The sequence below is a fragment of the Phoca vitulina genome, unplaced genomic scaffold (genome assembly GCF_004348235.1).
Source record: "Phoca vitulina isolate PV1807 unplaced genomic scaffold, GSC_HSeal_1.0 scaffold12, whole genome shotgun sequence".
NCBI lineage: Eukaryota > Metazoa > Chordata > Mammalia > Carnivora > Phocidae > Phoca > Phoca vitulina.
Genome location: NW_022589715.1, coordinates 46149194 through 46167574, shown reverse-complemented (window position 1 = coordinate 46167574; position 18381 = coordinate 46149194). Strand labels below are relative to the sequence as shown.

The 18381-nt window shown below is 40.2% G+C and overlaps 1 protein-coding gene across 1 annotated transcript in view; it reads right to left on the bottom strand.

Moving 5' to 3' along the window:
- Positions 1-15510, bottom strand: part of STPG4 (sperm-tail PG-rich repeat containing 4) — a 36433-nt gene extending 20923 nt beyond the window's left edge. The window contains exons 1-5 of the mRNA XM_032411083.1: positions 15430-15510; positions 13451-13510; positions 12120-12377; positions 3332-3396; positions 3065-3119 (exon numbers count right to left, since the gene is read on the bottom strand). Of these exons, the coding sequence (XP_032266974.1) occupies positions 3065-3119; positions 3332-3396; positions 12120-12377; positions 13451-13510; positions 15430-15510 (519 nt within the window). The remainder of the gene's footprint in view (positions 1-3064; positions 3120-3331; positions 3397-12119; positions 12378-13450; positions 13511-15429) is intronic.
- Positions 15511-18381: the final 2871 nt, after the last annotated feature.

Genomic DNA, 18381 nt, shown 5'->3' with positions numbered 1-18381 from the left:
TCTCCGTCAAAGCAATGAGAACAAAAGCAAAAACTGTCCGAATCAACTGGCTTGTGCTATTTCACATCCCAGGCTGCTTGTCCAGGACGCCTAACCTGAACTAAAATCCAATTATTTTTGACTAAGTCCCTCCTTACTGATAGTAAACAAATCATTATTAGCTCGCAGCATTCATTTAAAACATATAGTTCAAGGGAGACAGAGTTATTACCCAGCGAAAAAAACCCAGTTGTCTTGACTGCTTGCTGCCAAAGCCAACTTACATATGCATCTATTTCCCTTCTTCCCATCAAATAATGATCCACCTCCCATTCTAGACACACACACACACACACACACACACACACACACACACACACAGAGCCAAGAGAAGAGACAAGAGCCAACGGAGAGAACGTATTGTGGGAGGACATGAAGCACCCTGGAGGAATGGGACCTGATGGAGCACAGTGGAGACCACTGAAACTGCCAGGGGAGCAGGCTGATTTGCTCCACAGAACCCAAGAGAAGGTCAGGAATTTTAGGCATGAGACCCCTGTGAGGTGGGAATGGAAAGGGGGGGGGCTGAAAGTAAGAGGACTGGTAGACCTCTTCTCTCCAGGTCCCTCCACCTCCCCCCACTCGTGCATCCCAGGGGGGGCAGGGGGTGCATTTCTGGGGAGACTGTACCAGACAACTGGATGCAGGAGCCCCAGGAACTCTAAGGACAGGAGCCTTTACCAAAAACAGGAATTAAGTGAACTTCTCCACACACCAAACGGTGAGACCCCCCAGCCTCTTCCCTGACTCAGCTCCCAGAACACTGGCAGCTGGCTGTAGCCCAAGCTACTGACATGTGCAAGAGAAAAGGCCTAGGGATAGCCAAAGGAAAAACCAAAACCATGTCCTCCTCTCGTCAATCAACTGTGAAATCCACTGGACATAATCCCCACCTTTATTAATGTCCTGTGCCTGCTGTGACAAATTACCATAAATTTGGTGGTTTAAAACAACAGAATTTTATTCTCTCATCATTCTGGAGGCCAGAAGTCTGAAATCAGTGTCACTGGGCGAAACTCAAAGTGTCGGCTGGGTGCTGCTCCCTCTGGAGGCTCTAGGGGAGAGTCTGTCCTTGCCTCTTCCAGCTTCTGGTGACAGCCACCTTCCTTGGCTTGTGGTCGCATCACTCCAACCTCTGCCTCTGTGACCACACTGCCTTCTCCCCCTTCTCAAATCTCCCCCTGCCTCCCTCGTATAAGGACACTTGTGTGTTCATGTGGGGCCCAACAGAGAATCCAGAACAATCTCCCCATCTCAAGATCCTTCACGTAATCAAGTGGGCAGGACGGTTCCTGCCACTCAAGGGAACATTCACAGGTTCTACCAATTAGGACATGGCCACATCTCTGGGGCCATTATTCAGCCCAGCACACCACCCACATACAGAAAGTTTTCAGTCAGCCTTTTAGTTTCTCACATTTGTTAGTGGGATCAAAATTTTTTCACCTTTGTTGGCTATCTGAACTTCTTGTTACATGAATGGTCCACTCCCAGCCTTCATCTGTTTTACTTTTCTATTGATGTTTTTCCTCTAGATTGTTAAGAGTTTAAATAAGGCCATTAGCCCTTTATCTGCCACATATGTTGAAAATACTTTTCCGAATTTGCACTTGCCTGTTAGCTTTGTTTACAGTTTGTCTTCTAATATACAAGAAATGTTAAATGTTGTGTGGTCAAATCAAATACTTCTCCTTTGCAGTTCACCCACTGCTCTGATCTCAGAAAATCTGACTTATCCTAAAATTAGATACAGGCTAATATATTTTCTTCTGGTTTTATGCTTCATTTAATTCTTTTATCAATATGGAATTTATTTTAAGATGTGGTAGGAAGAATCTAACTTAATTTCTAAGTTATTTAATCAATTGCCCAGCATAAAATATTCTCTTCCTTTCCCTACTGATTTGTCATACCATCTTTATCAAATATAAAAATCTTATATAGTCTAGGGTCTGTTTCTGAACTCTTATCTAAATTCCTCTTTCAAATGTTCATTGAACATGTCTTTCTCCATCTGGGTTTCTAGTTACAAATAGGTAACTCAAGTCCATCAAACCACCCTAAAATAATTTCATCTTGTCTTAATCCTTCAAAATGTTTATATAATTATTTGTTTTTTGGCATCCTACCAGCTGGTTAATTATCTAAAGGAGTTCATTTTTATCAAAACACAACATATATTTGGAAATTTGTAGAAACAGGAAGGCATTTTCACATTTTTGAAAGAAACCAGAGATACTTTTCCTTCTTGTTGTTAATACAATGATCTATCGAATATCTCTGAGGATTTTATTAATTAAATCAATAAATACCATGTGGCGGGCGCCTGGGTGGCTCAGTTGGTTAAGCGACTGCCTTCGGCTCAGGTCATGATCCTGGAATCCCGGGATCGAGTCCCACATCGGGCTCCCTGCTCAGCAGGGAGTCTGCTTCTCCCTCTGACCCTCCTCCCTCTCATGCTCTCTGTCTCTCATTCTCTCTCTCGCAAATAAATAAAATCTTAAAAAATAAATAAATAAATAAATAAATAAATAAATAAATACCATGTGGCAGCCATTTTTCTAGGTGTTACGTATACAGGACAAAACCGGATAAAAGTCTCCACCTTCATGAAGCGTATATTCCAGCGGGGGGGGACAGATAAAACAGGACAAATTAATGTCTGAGTGTAGTGTATCAGACAGTGATGAGCATTATGGAGAAAAATAAACCAAGGAAGAGGGCACAGGAAATTCTGAACAAGTGACTAGGGATGACTTCACTGAGAAGGTGATATGAGTCAAGACCTACAGAAAGGAAAGGAGGTTTTACTTTTCTTCTATAACTTGACACAAATGGGTTACTTGCCTTGAAATCCCTGGTATATCTTCAGGTATACTTTAAGTATATCTTAAATCAATTACATTAATCATTCATTGCTTATCTACTACAGTGATCTAAATGTTAATTTTGATATATCAAAATGAACCACTGCATATTTTAAACATCAAATTCATCATGAGTTAATTGTCTACAATATACTTACAGGAGTGAAGCAGCTTGTTGGAAATCTTTGAACTGTAGAACGAAATACGAAGCTCCTATATAAAAAAAAAAAAGACGATGTACTAAATCTATTTTTTAATGTGGGAACTTTGTTAACTTATTCCCTATCTCTCACTAAATATTTAAAAATGCTATTCTAGATATGATGGGCATAAATAAGGTTTAAAAGCCATTAGTATTGGTTAAGTATGTAAATAAAAAGGCATGAGTGAAATTATTAAAAGCAATTTAATAAGTATATAATTACCTGGAAGCGTGCTTGGGAACCGGTGCAGGAAGGAGATCATATTGCCCTGGTGAAAGCTTAACTGACTACATAGAATGGACAAGGACACCAAAAATAGATTAATACAGGTCTTAAGCTCACTTTATCTTATTACCTGTCATTCATAATCCTTTATTTTATGACCATACAGCATTATGTAATTTTTTCTTGATCTTAATAGTGGAAAAGTTACATTTTCAAAGATGGAGCTTCAAAACATTCAACAAATATTCCCTTTTCACGGTAAATTTTATGATAGTGTGCCTGAGATGATGCATAGAAAAATGCTGTACAATTGATCATATTTTAAATGTACTAAATTCAACAAATCCATTCACCTACCATTTGGTGAGCCTGCTCTGTGAGTAAAGTACTACTGGGTATGGTGGGGAATACAATGGTAAGAGAGATATGGCCCCTGGCCCGCAGGAATGAGAAGGCACATACATAAACTATTCTAATATAAAATACTATAAATAAAATTATAAAAGACAGATTGGAGACTTGAGGGTCGGGAGAGATTAAATCCAACTGAGTGACCCACAGCTAATCTCACATACTCAATTGTAGAAAGCTAAAAGCTTTTTCCCTAAGGTCAGGAATAGGACAATGGTGCCCACTTTCTCCATTCCTATTCAACATAGTATTAGAAGCTCTAGCCAGAATAATTAGGCAAGAAAAAGAAATAAAAGGCAATCAAATTGTAAAGAAAGAAGCAAAACTGAGGGATGCCTGGGTGGCTCAGTCAGTTAAGCGTCTGCCTTCAGCTCTGGTCATGATCCCAGAGTCCTGGGATCAAGTCCCACATCAGGCTCTTTGCTTAGTGGGGAGCCTGCTTCCCCCTCTGTCTGCAGCTCCCCCTGCTTGTGCTCTGTCTCTCTAAGAACTACCATATGATCTAGTAATCCGATTTCTGTGCTCTATCTATAAATAAGATAAAAAAAAAAAAAAGAAGCAGCAGCAAAACTGTCCTAGTAGGCAGATGACATGATCTTGTTTGTTTTTTTAAGATTTTATTTATTTATTTGAAAGAGAGAGATAGCGAGAGAGGGAACACAAGCAGGGGGAGTGGGAAAGGGAGAAGCAGGTTTCCTGCCAAGCAGGGAGCCCGATGCGGGGCTCAATCCCGGGACTCTGGGATCATGACCCAAGCCAAAGGCAGACGCTTAACTGACTGAGCCACCCAGGTGCCCCAGATGACATGATCTTATACATAAAAATACCCTAAAGACTCCACCAAAAAACTGTTAAAATAAACAAAATTAGTAAATTTACAGGATACCAAAACAAGTACAACAATCAGTTGAGGTTCCACAGACTAACAATGAACAATCTGAAAAAAAATTAAGAAAACAATCTCATTTACAATAGCATAAGAAACAGTATATTCTTAGGAATAAATTTAACTAGGGAGGTGAAAGATCTATAAACTGAAAACTATAAGACATTGATAAAAGAAATTAAAGAAGGCACAAATAAGTGCAAAGTTATCCTGTGTTCATGGATCAGAAGAATTAATATTGTTAAAATATCCATACTACTCAAGGCAATCCACAGATCCAAAGCAATCCCTATCAAAATTCCAATTGCATTTCTCATACATGTAGAAAAAAATCCTAATATTGATACGGAATCACAAAAGACTCCAAATAGTCAAAGCAATCTTGAGAAATAACAAAGCTGGAGGCATCACACTTCCTGATTTCAAACCATATTACAAAGCTATAGTAATCAAAACAGTGTGGTACTAGAATAAAAACAGACACATAGACCAATGGAATAAAGTAGAGAGCCCAGAAATAAACCCACACATACGTTGTCAACTAATATTTGACAAGAGCACCAAGAATACACAATGGGTAAAGGATAGCCTCTTCAATAAATGGTATTAGAGAAACTGGATATCCACATGCAAAAGAATGAAACTAGACCCTTATCTTATACCACTCACAAAAATTAATTCAAAATGGACTGAATACTTAAATGTAAGACCTGAAGCCATAAGACTCCTAGCAGACAACATAGGGGAAAACTCCTTGACATTGGTTTGATCATTGATTTTTTGGGATTTTTTTGATAAGTTGGTAATATCCAAAATATAGAAGGAACTCAGACAACCCAGCAGCTAATAATAATAATAATAATAAATCTGATTAAAAATGGGCAAAAGACCTAGATAGACATTTTTCTAAAGAAGACATACCAAAGGCCAACATGTACATGAAAATGTGCTCAACATCACTAATCATCAGGGAAATACAAATCAAAACCATAATGAACTATCACCTCACACCTGTTAGGAAGGCTATTATCAAAAAGATAAGAGGTAAGTGTTGGTCAGCATATGGAAAAAAGGAAACCCTCGCGCACTGTTGGTAGGAATGTGAAGTGGTGCAGCCACTATGGAAAACAGTATGGAGGTTCCTCAAAAAATTAAAAAATAGAACTACCATATGATCTAGTAATCCGATTTCTGGGTATATATCCAAAGGAAACAAAATCAATATCTAGAAGAGATATCTATACTGCCATGTTCACTGAAGCAGTAATCACAAATAGCCAAGCTATGGAAACAACCTAAGTGTCCACTGATGGATGAGTGAATAATGAATATATATATGATATAAATGCTATATATATGTGTATGATCATATGTGTGTATGTATATGTGTGTGTATATATATATATATACATATGTATATATGTATATATATATATATCTCACAGGAATATTATTCAACTGTGAAAAAAGGAATCCTGCCATTTGCCACAACATGGATGAACCTGGAGCACATTATGCTAAGTGCAATAAGCCATGAAAGGCAAATACAATTTTGTATCACTCATACATGGGACCTAAAAGGGTACTCATAGGGGCACCTGGCTGTCTCAGTTGGTGGAGCATGTGACTCTTGATCTTCAGGTTGTGAGTTTGAGCCCCACACTGGATGTAGAGATTGCTTAAAAATAAAATCTTTAGGAAAAAAAAAAAGAGGGTATTCATAGAAACAGAATAGAATGGTGGTTGCCAGGGGCTGGGGGTGGGGAAATGGGGAGATGATTGTCAAAGGGTACAAACTTTCAGTTATTATATGAATAAGTTCTGGGGATATAATGAACAGCATGGTGACTATAGTTAATACTGTATTGGATGCTTGAAAACTGTTGAAAGTAGATCTTATGTGTTCTCACCACACACACACAAAATAGTAGCTATGAGAAGTGATGGATGTGTTAATTAACCTGATGTCGTAACCATTTCACAATACATACAAATATAGTTTCTTTTTTGGGGGGAGGTGAGGGAGGGACAGAGGGAGAGGGAGAGCCCACTGCGGGGCTCCATCCCACGACCCTGAGATCATGACCTGAGCTGAAATCAAGAGTCTGACACTTAACTGCCTGAGCCACCCAGGTGCCCCACACAATGCATACAAATATAAAATCATCATGTACACCTTAAATATATACAATTTTACTTGTCAGTTATACCTCAATAAAGCCAGGGGGGAATAACTGAATAACTAAATCCACCTGAGTGGTTTAAAGATGGCACAGACTGAAATTTGAGTGGTGTTTTAGGGAAGGCAGGACTTCCGCAAGGGGGCCATGGAGGATATTTTGAGGAATGTTGCAGAAGAGACTGTCTCTCTCTCTCTCTCTGCCCACTGCCAAACTTGTTGCAAAGTACCTGGGAAGCTCCACTGTCTCTGGATCTATAGATATTAGCACAGGAGTATGTGACGTAAGGGAGTGTCTGGAACCGGCACGCACAGAGAGTGGAACGTGTGACAGGGGAGGAAGAGAAGGAAGGAGAACTAGAAGCCAGGGAAAAGAAGACAGACCCGATCTCCAGAACTTCCTATGTTGAAGGAGCTGGCAGGGTGGAGTTGGGTTACAAAATCCTGGGAAGAAGCCTTCCTTAAGTGAACAATCTCCCCCAACCCCTATTATTTTAAAATCAGATTTAAAGATACAATACTGCCTTTGCTGAAAATGAGGCATCCATATCCTGGCATTATCTGCCACATAGAAGTTCAGCTATTATATTTTACCCCACAGCTGTCTTCACATATTAATATAATTTTGATTGCAGAGGCAGCTTTTCATGGATACAGTGATAATAACAGTAAATACAGACTTTATGATGAAATACATACATTGTTCTGATGCACCCGTGCTTGTTAATTGCTCACGTGACATAATAAACACCAAGGAAACATGAGTTTGTTTAATCATACCATGGCAGCACAGGAATGTATTTTAAGCAAGCACTTTCTTAGGGGCCATAGCATTTTATTTCTTGATTTTGATGATGGTTACATGGATATTTGCTTTCTATTCAAACTGTGGATATATGCTTTATGCTCATTGCTCTTGTGCTCTCCCTCTCTCATGCACATACACACGCATACACAGGAGAAGAAACAAGAAAGAGAAGTGAAAAGTGAGAAAAAAAAAAAACCCTTAAGCTGCTGTTTGTTCTATGCTCAGCAATCACAAAAGATTTATGTAATAAAGTACTCATGGAAAAACTCTTAGACAGCATTAATCTAGAAAGGAATACTGATTACCCAAAGCTTTTCTATTTGTCCTACTTTACTTGCATTGGCCATTCTTTGCTATTTAATATAGCTGAGAGAGGGCTGATTTTTTTCCACATTCTTAAATAGAGACTCACATAAGAGACTGTTTCTTTGCACATTGCTGAACTTGTTGCAAACTGTGTGGTTGGGTTTAATGGAAAATATATATATATATATATATATATATATATATATATATGAATGAATGAAAAAGAATGTATATATGCGTGTGTATATATGTATATGCATATGTGCATGCACACACACACACACACACACACACACTTCCTAAGTCCTATATATGCTTCTCAATTTTTTATTTGTAATGTAAGGCTCAGAGAATCTAGACAATGTGCCCATAATAATACCTGACCCTAGCTAATTGTTTCAGTCCGAGTTGATTAGGCATTCAGAAATCTTGCAATACCTTGGAGTCATAAAATACAGCAGGATGATATCAGTGCAGATACGTAATTCAGTTGTGTTGTACCAGAACCCTCAATGTCAGAAAACTGGAATAAATGAAAACATCCAACTCTCCTTATTAGGTCCTGGGTATGACAATATTTTGAAAACCTGGATCCATAAATAGGTGGGACGGAAGGAAACAGATTTTCATCCCTTTAGAAGCCCTAGCAGAATAATCACAAGGTGAATGCAGCGAATGGGCTGGTAGGTGAAATATTTTTAGGCACTATCGGTAGAAATTTCATCAAATGTACCTTCTCTCTGAGAAGTAAAGTATCTTATGTCATATGAAAGTATCACTGATTCACTACTCACACTTGGGTCTGAGAAATAGATGACACAGGACTTTCTAAAAAAGATGCGTGCCTCATACTAGCAATGATATTGTCCTTAATTTTGCCAATACTATGTACTTTACATCAGCTCCAAATGAACTAAGAATTATCAGTGGGTCCCAGTCCCTGAGACAAGTTCTGTGAATCCATTTTTCAAAATTCATTTTCACTGGCCACTCTCTTGACCTATTTGCATGTGACAAGTATTACTTTGCCTTGCAGGTACTCTTTGAGAGCTCAACCTCAAAAACTATTTGCAAAATGAGCCAACTCTGAGGGCTGCCATGTTTTTTATTTAAATGCATGATGTGGGGCGGCCTGGGTGGCCCAGCCGGTTAAGTGACCGACTCTTGATTTCAGTTCAGGTCACGATCACAGGGTCGTAAGATGGAGCCCGACCACAGGCTCTGTGCTCAGTAAGGAGTCAGCCTGAGATTCTCTCTCCCTCTGCCCCTCCCCCCTGCTCACGTGCTTGCCCTCTCTCTCTAAAATAAATAAATAAATCTTTTTAAAAATGCACAATTAATTGTTCCATCTACATTTTGTGTTTCATTATCCCTACATTGAAGTCTTGAGTTCCCTACAATATTACTTGCCAGTCCCTCCTTGGGCACAAGGTTTCTCTCCGTTGATACTTTGCTCAATGCAAAACCATTCCGTTGAAAATTCCACCAGCCGTTATTTTTACCATGGAAGGCTTTTCAAATTAACATGTGTTCAGAGACATCATCATCACAGCTATAAACACAGCTACCAATGATCAAGGAATCGGCCAGATTTTCTCAACCTCCCAATTGGCTGTTCAAGGATGTCTTTTGAACACATTAAAATGGATCCTTTGGGGGTGCTGGGTGGCTTAGTCGGTTGAGCATCTGACTCTTGATTTCAGTTCAGGTCATGATCTCAGGGTTGTGAGATCGAGCCCTACCTCGGGCTCTGCACTCAGCAGAGTCTGCTTGGGATTCTCTCTTTCCCTCTCCCTCCCCACCCCCACTCTCTCTCTCTCTCTAAAATAAAAATAAATCTTTTTAAAAATTGTGAAGCTGGAGAATGTTATTCTGTGTTAATAAATAACAACAATGTATACTCTATCTACCTCAGATTCAAATTATTATTTTACTGAGCTCTGCTTTTAAAAAACCAGAATTGTGAGTTTTATTGGTAAGTAAACAATGTTACATCTGAATATCTCTCCTCCTGAGAACATTATCGTATACCCTTTGAAACAGAAAATTAGGAAAACATTTAATTCTTTCTACTTTCTACTTGGCCTACCCTCAACAACCCCTAAAAGCAAGAAGAGAGGAAGTAGAAGGGCAGTAAACAGTGGTGCAGAATGAGGAAGAATGACTTTGCACTGGAGGTGGCCAGAATGATTTCACATGTAGCATGGTTACCCGATACCAAGCCATAAAAGTCTCAGCATAATTTAGTGTTTGTATTCATCCACTGAAGCAAACAGGATAAGATTTACCCAATGAACATTTATCACTCTGTCCTGTTTCAAAGCTATAATTTGCAGAGCAGTAGGAAGGGTTTACGTGTTGGCTATGACGTGCTCATCCTGCTGAAAATTTCTTGTCCATCTTCATAACCACAGCCCTTGTATTTCATTCAACCTCCAGTTACAATGCATTTCTTCTCAGGTTATCACAACAATATTCTGATAAAGTTGTAGAGGCTGATACTGTTACTGGCTTCTTTATAAATGGGAGGCCCAGGGGTACCTGGGTGGCTCAGTCAGCTATGCGTCTGCCTTCGGCTCAGGTCATGATCCTGGGGTCCTGGGATGGAGCCCCGAGTCAAGCACCCCTCTCTCTCTGAACCTCCCCCCTGCTTGTGTGCTCTCTGTCTCTCTCTCTCATGAATTAAAAAAAGAAAAAAATCTTTGGGTGCCTGGTGGCTCAGTTGGTTAAGTGTCTGCCTTCGGCTCAGGTCATGATCCCAGAGACCCAGGATCAAGCCCCGCATCAGGCTCCCGGCTCAGCGGGGATCCTGCTTCTCTCTCTGACCCTCCCCCACTCATGCTCTCTCCCTCTCTCTCAAATAAATAAATAAATAAAATCTTTAATAAATGGGAGGCCTAAAGTCCCAAGTCCCAAAGGCCAAGTCCCAAGTCTACCTCTGCCAGCCTGGAACAGGCCTTCCAGAAGGTCATGCCCCTCCCTTGAAACACCTACTCTGGACCACACATCCAAACTCTGCCCCTCGTCCGTAGCCGGAGGCACACTGGAAAAAGCACCAAATCTGGGCTCAGAAACCCTCAGTTAAAAGTGTTGCCTCACCTACCTATCAGTTCCGTGCCTCTGAACAAGTGACTTAGTATCTACTCACCTTGGTTTTCACATATAAAATGGGGATAACATCTGTTGCGCCTATTTCAGAATGCTGGGGAAGAACAACTAAGAGAATACGTGTGGAAACTCACAGTAAGCCATTAAGAGCCACATAAATGTCATGTATTATTCAAGGTCTGGCTTGGGTCTTACTTAATCCAGGGAGCCTTCCAGCTTTTCAACCCAGCCTACACTGAACTCCCCCTGGCATTTCCTGCCATGCTATTTATCTTAGCCCTTGATATATTTGCTCTTGTATTGTTACTCAAATACTCCCCAGTCAGGAACATCTTCCCTGCACAGAACCTAGCCCGGGACTGTAAGCACAGCACTGCTCTCTCTATTACCAATGTTATGAATGAACCAACAGAGCAGAGTAGAATCTGGCCTTCCTGGTACCACTGTGTTCACTTCTACAAGACATTTTTTAAAAGCTTTCCTTATGGGGCGCCTGGGTGGCTCAGTTGGTTAAGCGACTGCCTTCGGCTCAGGTCGTGATCCTGGAGTCCCAGGATCGAGTCCCACATCGGGCTCCCCACTCAGTGGGGAATCTGCTTCTCCCTCTGATCCTCTCCCCTCTCATGCTCTCTCTCACTCTCTCTCTCTCAAATAAATAAAATCTTAAAAAAAATAAAAAAATAAAAGCTTTCCTTATGGTATCCAGTTATATTCACACTCTAATTAAAGGGCACTACTGACTGGGAAAATTTTCTCTTTAAAAGAAGAGGGTACACTGTATAAACTGCTTGAGGGAACAGAAGTATGGCCCAATCACAGATAAGATTCCAGAAGCTCCCCACGTCAGGGGAATCCTGCCAAGAGTGCCTGGAGAGGTACTCTCCTTAGGTTAAGGAGGTCTCACAAGGGAAGATCCTGCTGGACATACTTGCAAATCAGGGAGCCTTTGTTTGATTGCTATAGGCAATAAGGCGTCGAAAGGTTTTCAATTTCTCCTGGGGAAGATGCACTCAAAGTACACAGGGTATTTTCCTCAGGGGCTCTTGGTAGCTTTCCCACAAAAACCCGGCTGCTAGTAGCACTTTACCTGATCTTTGTAAACCAGCTTGCTGGGGCTTGGCCGCGGTTTGTCTCTAAATGAGTAAGTGGCCATTTGCTTCTTAAGTAAGTCCAAGAAGTCAGGAGGCGCATATAGGGGAAGGTCATTTAGTACCGGATCGTTTCTTTGCACAAGAGGTGGTTTTTTCCTTCCTTCGTTTTTAAAATTGTAGGTTGGTATCACTGGATTTAATAAGGATTCTTCAATGAAAGTTTTCAAGTGGTAAGTGCCAGGGATAGGAGTGTTCTGTGGAAAATTGACATCATTTTTCAGATCAGTGTGCAAACTGGTAACATCTCCTAAAGCATCATTCTTAGAAGGGTCACTCTTAAGGAGCATTTCTTTCTGTTTTAAGGTTTAATAAAATTTTATCAAATATAGTAAACACTCCTGACAGAACAATATTTCGAGAGAATCATAATTATTTCCTTTCTGAGACAATTGCTGAATTATAGCAAATGGGTTGCGGCCATAGTTGGAAGTTTTGACTTTTTAAAAGGTAACTTCAGAGATACTAAAACTTGAGATGCAGTTGAACCTATAAATGTCAGGTCTCTCTTGAGACCACTCAGGACAGTTCTTGACTAAAAAAAAGTTAGCCTACTTCTGCTGGGTAGATACTACACATTTCTCTCTAGCCCTCAAATGAGCAGCTAAAAAACACGAACATGAGGCTGAGGATGAACTGGCAGAGCATGTGGTCTCATCAGCCCAATAGGAGGTTTGGTTCTTTCATATCACAACCACAGTGTGCCTGAATGGCCAGACCTGAAAGTTTAGTCACTGCTGCTTTTGTGGCCGAATTTCCACTGAGCACCCGGCTTGGTTCCACCATTAAAATTCCACTTCAAGAAGGCTTTGGCCCATGGGCCACTCTATTATTGAAGGGTGTGGACAGAAAATATTTCTACAATATAGAAATGATGTCTCTTGAACGGGGATCTTCTGGTTTTTTTTTCTTTCATTATTACCACCTTGCTTTCCTACACTGACCATGTTAACAGAACTTATCACAAGCTCTATGCCATCTAAGATACAAACTGAAACCCAAACTCCTTTTATAGAATGGAGGCATTTTCTTCTGTAATCTCACCAAGATCTTAAGCTATATTGACCTTATCTAGATATCCTGTAAAGCACCTAGATTCCTAGACTTATTTTAGTTTATACTGCATCTAAAATTTAATGATACTAAAATTATAAACAGGAAATGAGGTCCACTGTTTTCTTACAATTGTTAGTGACTTAAAAGGTAAGGCTGATTAAAATATCAACAGAAATATGAATCACTTGAATAGAAAGAATAAAAACACACATACTGTTAATGCTATTCTCCACCATCCTTCTCTTTCAATAGATGATGTCTTTCGGGTTGGTTTCTATTAACAAACAAAATGTGCTTATTCATTTGAGAGGTGATCCCTGGAAGTTAAATATATTTTATAAAACATTTGCTTGAAGAGATCAATACCTGTATCAAATTGGTCAGCCTGAATTAAAATAAAAGCTACATAATGATAAATTTTGTCTGACGTATTTCCCTAAATTGCTATTTTACGACTTGAAGTTCTTCTAAATTCCCATCTAAATTCCCTTTGGAAAAATGAGAGTAATAAACATCCTCATTTCACAAGAGATGTCGTAAGGAAAATTAGATGTCACAAAATTTGGTGTTCCTAGGAAGGACAGAGTGTATTATAATAATTGTATTATAATACAATCCAAAATTGTATTATAATAGATTTATGGTTCAGGTGCTGTGCTGGGAGTTCAAGGTAGAAGTGTATAGTCATCAGATTAATGTGATATTGGGATACCAATTCCCAGTGATATGGCAAATGTTGAAAACTGCCCTTTCCTGTTTTTATATATACTATTATGTATCATACAAATATGATACAGCTAGTTCTCTCAGCCTGTCCAGCCAGCTGTTACACTAAAGAGGCAGAACGATAGAGGACCCAGACAGACTTGGGCTTGAACTCCAGCTCTGCCACTTACTAACTAGGAGCACTACTAAGTCACTTAACCCTTATGAGTCTCAACTCCCTCTTAGGAGTATAAAAGTAAGGCATAACAAGGCTGGCATGAGAATAAGCCATTATACATTTAAAGACTTGTACCCACAACCAGGGCTCAATAAATGGTAGCTTTTATTTTTAACCCCTCACCTGCCAAGTTAAAAAGCAGATGATTTTGGTATTCCTTAGTTTCCAAGGACGCTCTTGGTTTCCACAGTAAGTACCCTATACCCATTTATTATTATCCCACATTTGTTTCAGCCTCACCACCGAAAGAACACGGTTGTTTAGTTTTTTCCTTTTGTGCTACTTTGACTAGGTGAAGTCATTAAAACATTGAATTGTACTTCCATTTATAATGCTTTTGTTACTACTACAAAATATAGGTTATTTCAAGCAACAGTGCATTAGAGATAATAAACTAATCAGTAAAACTGATATAATTCATTCTTCCTTTTTAGCAACTTATATCCACTCTACTTATGAGTAGAGCTTTAGTTTTACTATGAAATGTGCATTTCTCTAAAAAAAAAAACACGGTTTCATACACATTGCTAAGTCTGAATTTCTTCCTATACGTTCCCTTTATTAGATTTATGTTGAATCTTCTGTGTTGCACATTTATAGTCACAGAAATCAAACTTTGTCAGGCAGGTCAAGGCAAGTCTCCCACCTCTACCTAGGACCAGGAAAATCAAGCGGGAAGAAGGGAGAAGTAAACACCATACTTCTAAAGGAAGGTGATTGGCAGCCGCTGTTTTGTTTTGCCCAAGGCGGCGATCTAAACTCCACCCACCTATCACTTCAAATTCATTTTAGGGGTGAATCACTTTACAAAAGATAGACTAAACATCCTTCGCCCAAATATATTTAAAAACTAAACGAAGGTAGTTTAAGATATTTTATAAATACTAAAATAAGAGGCAGGGGCAAAAACATGTGCGTTCGACTAAGGAAAAACCCATCCTCTCGGCAAAGGGGGGAATCAAAGCAGTTGCCCCGCGCAGATGGTAGTACGGAAGAAGGAAAGAAAATACAGAAAATAAAGGACGAATGGAAGGATGAGGGAGAGCAAGGGAAGAGGAAATAAAACCAAGTAGACTCAGATAAAGATCAGGACGACTGGACTGCAGGGTAGGTAGGAGGGCAGGGAGAGGTGCGAAGAGCAAAACAAGGGGCGCAAAGGCCCAGCGTTAGAGAAAAGTGGGAGTTCGGCCAGGGGAGCCCGGGGCAGGGGATGGCAGTGGGTAGTGGGAGCCGGGGGAGGGTGTCTGTACCAAGGAGGTGACTACCAAACTGCCAGGTCCCAGGTCTTCCCTTAGGGAATTGGAGGTGATGGCGATGACTGGTTGGTCCATTGCAGCCTCCTCGCTCCCTCAGCCTGGGATGGCGTCTGGTTGCCAGGAGGCGCCTGGGGCCCGCGGGCTGCCGAGCGTGCGCAGGGGACCCGCCAGCTTGGTGTCCAGTGGTGCGGGAAGGGAGGAGGGCGCGCCGAGGCCCCGCGCCACGCCTCGCGCACGGGAAATCGTCAGGCGCCATCACGCACACTTGCGGTGAGAAGTCTAGGGCTCTGGAGGCGCGGCGGAGCCCTGGGTGGGTAGCTGCCGCAAGGGAGGCTCCTCAAAGACGGTTTGTGGGAGGCAGAGCGCACCCTAATCCCCACCGGCCTTTTCCAAGTTACCCCCACCCTACTCCCCCAAGCGGGTGCAGTATGCTTATAGGCATACTTCGCTTTAGCGCCAAAAATCAGCCTTAGCGCCCACTTTCTAAGGTGGTTTCTAAGCTCCTCTGGAGGGAAATTTTGGGGTGTCTCTTCTGCCTGATTTTAGGAGCAAGCACTAGACACAGTGGGCTTCCCTAGCTAAAATGCTAAAATGCTATTCCCTTCTTCGACAGCCTGGCAAACCTCAAGAGTCAACTCCTCTGAGAAGTCCTCCTTGGCCTAATATCTTGTAGCCCTAAGGACCCTGTGCCTATCTTTATGGGAGGATTCACTTTGACAAATCATTTCTCCCTTAATTTTTAAACACGTCCCAAACACAGGTTTTCGTCTTAATTCTGAGTCTTCTGAACACGGGAGTGATTAAAATATTTGAATGACTGACCAGTTTAGACAATGGACTAGCACAGTGCTTTTCAAAAATTAATGTACATACAAAACATTTGGAGATCTTATGAAAATACAGATTCGGATTCTGAGGCAGGGCCTAAGATTCTGTAGGTGATTTTTTGAGTAGTGAGAGACTAGAAGACTCCATTTCATTTCTCTTAATGGGATTCTAAATTTAACATAGCCTTTAAAAAAAAAATACGAGGGGGAAAAAAAAAACCCAAACAGACACCAAGTTTGAAATCACAACTGAAATTATAAGGCCAAGAGGCTAATAACCAGAGTTTTCACAAACGTAAGAGATTCAATCAAGTCCATCACTGTTCCTCATTTCACTTTCTTATTTTGGCTGAGCCTGTAAAAGTGGCTCAGCCGACTAGGGACTGGTACCCTAGAGACTAAAGGAATATGAAAGGTACAGAGAAGTCTAGAAACCCATACAAGATGTGAAATAGAAAGAACATCTAGATGAGAAAATAGTTTAAGTATCTCAAAAATAGAAACAGCACAGGTCAATGACTTCAAGGACTTTACCAATAAGACAGACAAAGCATGTAGGATAAACAAAATGTCCTCTTAAGAAAACAGTCTTGTACAGTATCACTGAGAAAAATTTAAGATTTATTTTCAGGTTATCATTAACAGCAGTTTTAAAAGGGGGGGGTAGGCATTTCTCTCTGGGACTACACTAAGTAGAGGCCAACAGTGCCTCTCTACGCATCAGATCTTTAATAAAAATCTGTAAAATACATCCTAAAATATGGATTTTTAACTGCAGTAGTGATGATTTTGGTTAGAATTATCTGAGAGCAAACATGCTACAGACAGTACTGAGGTAAGAATTATCAATTACCACAATCCTGCTAAAACAAAACAGGCAATATGGTTAAGATGTGAAGATAGGACTAGTCCTGAGTTCCAGTAAGACTGTTGTAGTAAGTAGAATTGAGGTAAGAATCCAGCTCAGTATGTGCCCAATATGACCAGTTAAATTATATAAAACTGCTCTATACACTTCAGGGGTGCCTGTGTGTGGTGCAGTCGGTTAAACATCTGACTCTTGGTTTCAGCTCAGGTTGTGATCTCATGATCCCATGCTCAGCAAGGACTCTGCTTGAGTTTCTCTCTCCAGCTCCTTCTGCCCCTCCTCCCCAAACCGCCCCACTCTCTCAAAAATAAATCTTAAAAAAAAAAAAAGAAAAAAAAACCCTGCTGTATCCTTCGATTTCCTATAAAATCAAAATAATGCCAACTTTGTGACTTTTGTGAATATAAAAATCAGCAATTAATGTGAGATACAAAAGCACCCCAAAATAGTGTGCTCCCTTTCACCGTAACTTAAACTTGAAAATGTAGGAATCGGAAGAACTACCGAAGTGGTAAAGATAACTTTGACTAAATTCCCTTATATTACAGAGTCATAATTGGCTTAACAGCGTAGTAACATCAACTGAACACTTATTGCAAATGCCAAGGACTATGCTAAGTGCTTTAACCTTCACTGTTGTAAAAGCCAAGTTGGTAAATCATACCCATTTTGCAGGTAACATAACTGAAGCTTAAGATAATATTGACCTCTTTAAGTTTATCCACAGCAGTGATCTGAGCACTGTTGAAATAAAACTCCAAAGCCCATGTTTAATACACTGCAGACTATTGTGCCTCAGTAGCCAGACACATTTATCTTCTCCCACCAAGTATCTTGCTGGCCTTCCTTTTGACTAACAGTTACATGTAATGAAGTTCTTCCTATTTAATTGACTGCCTGCCTAATATGTAATAATATAATACCCCATTAGGATTATCAATGCCTATAACTTCCCTTTAAAACCTATTTCTCTTGTTCTTCAATAACCAGTTTTTTATTTTCTGGTAGAATAACAATGGTATTAAAAATAGTCCAAGATGGGCAGTAACCTGCCAAATGGATTGCTCCCTGGGAAGATAAACCTTGTGGCTACAATAATCAGGTAACAATTATACTTAATGTTTAATCTTGGCTCTCGTTTGCTATGGAATCTTTCATTAAGTATTTAAAAGGTAGCTACAAAACAAAAAAACCAGATAAGCACTTTTTGAGTAGCTTAAAATTATAGAGAAAGCAATGGTTTAGAAGCAA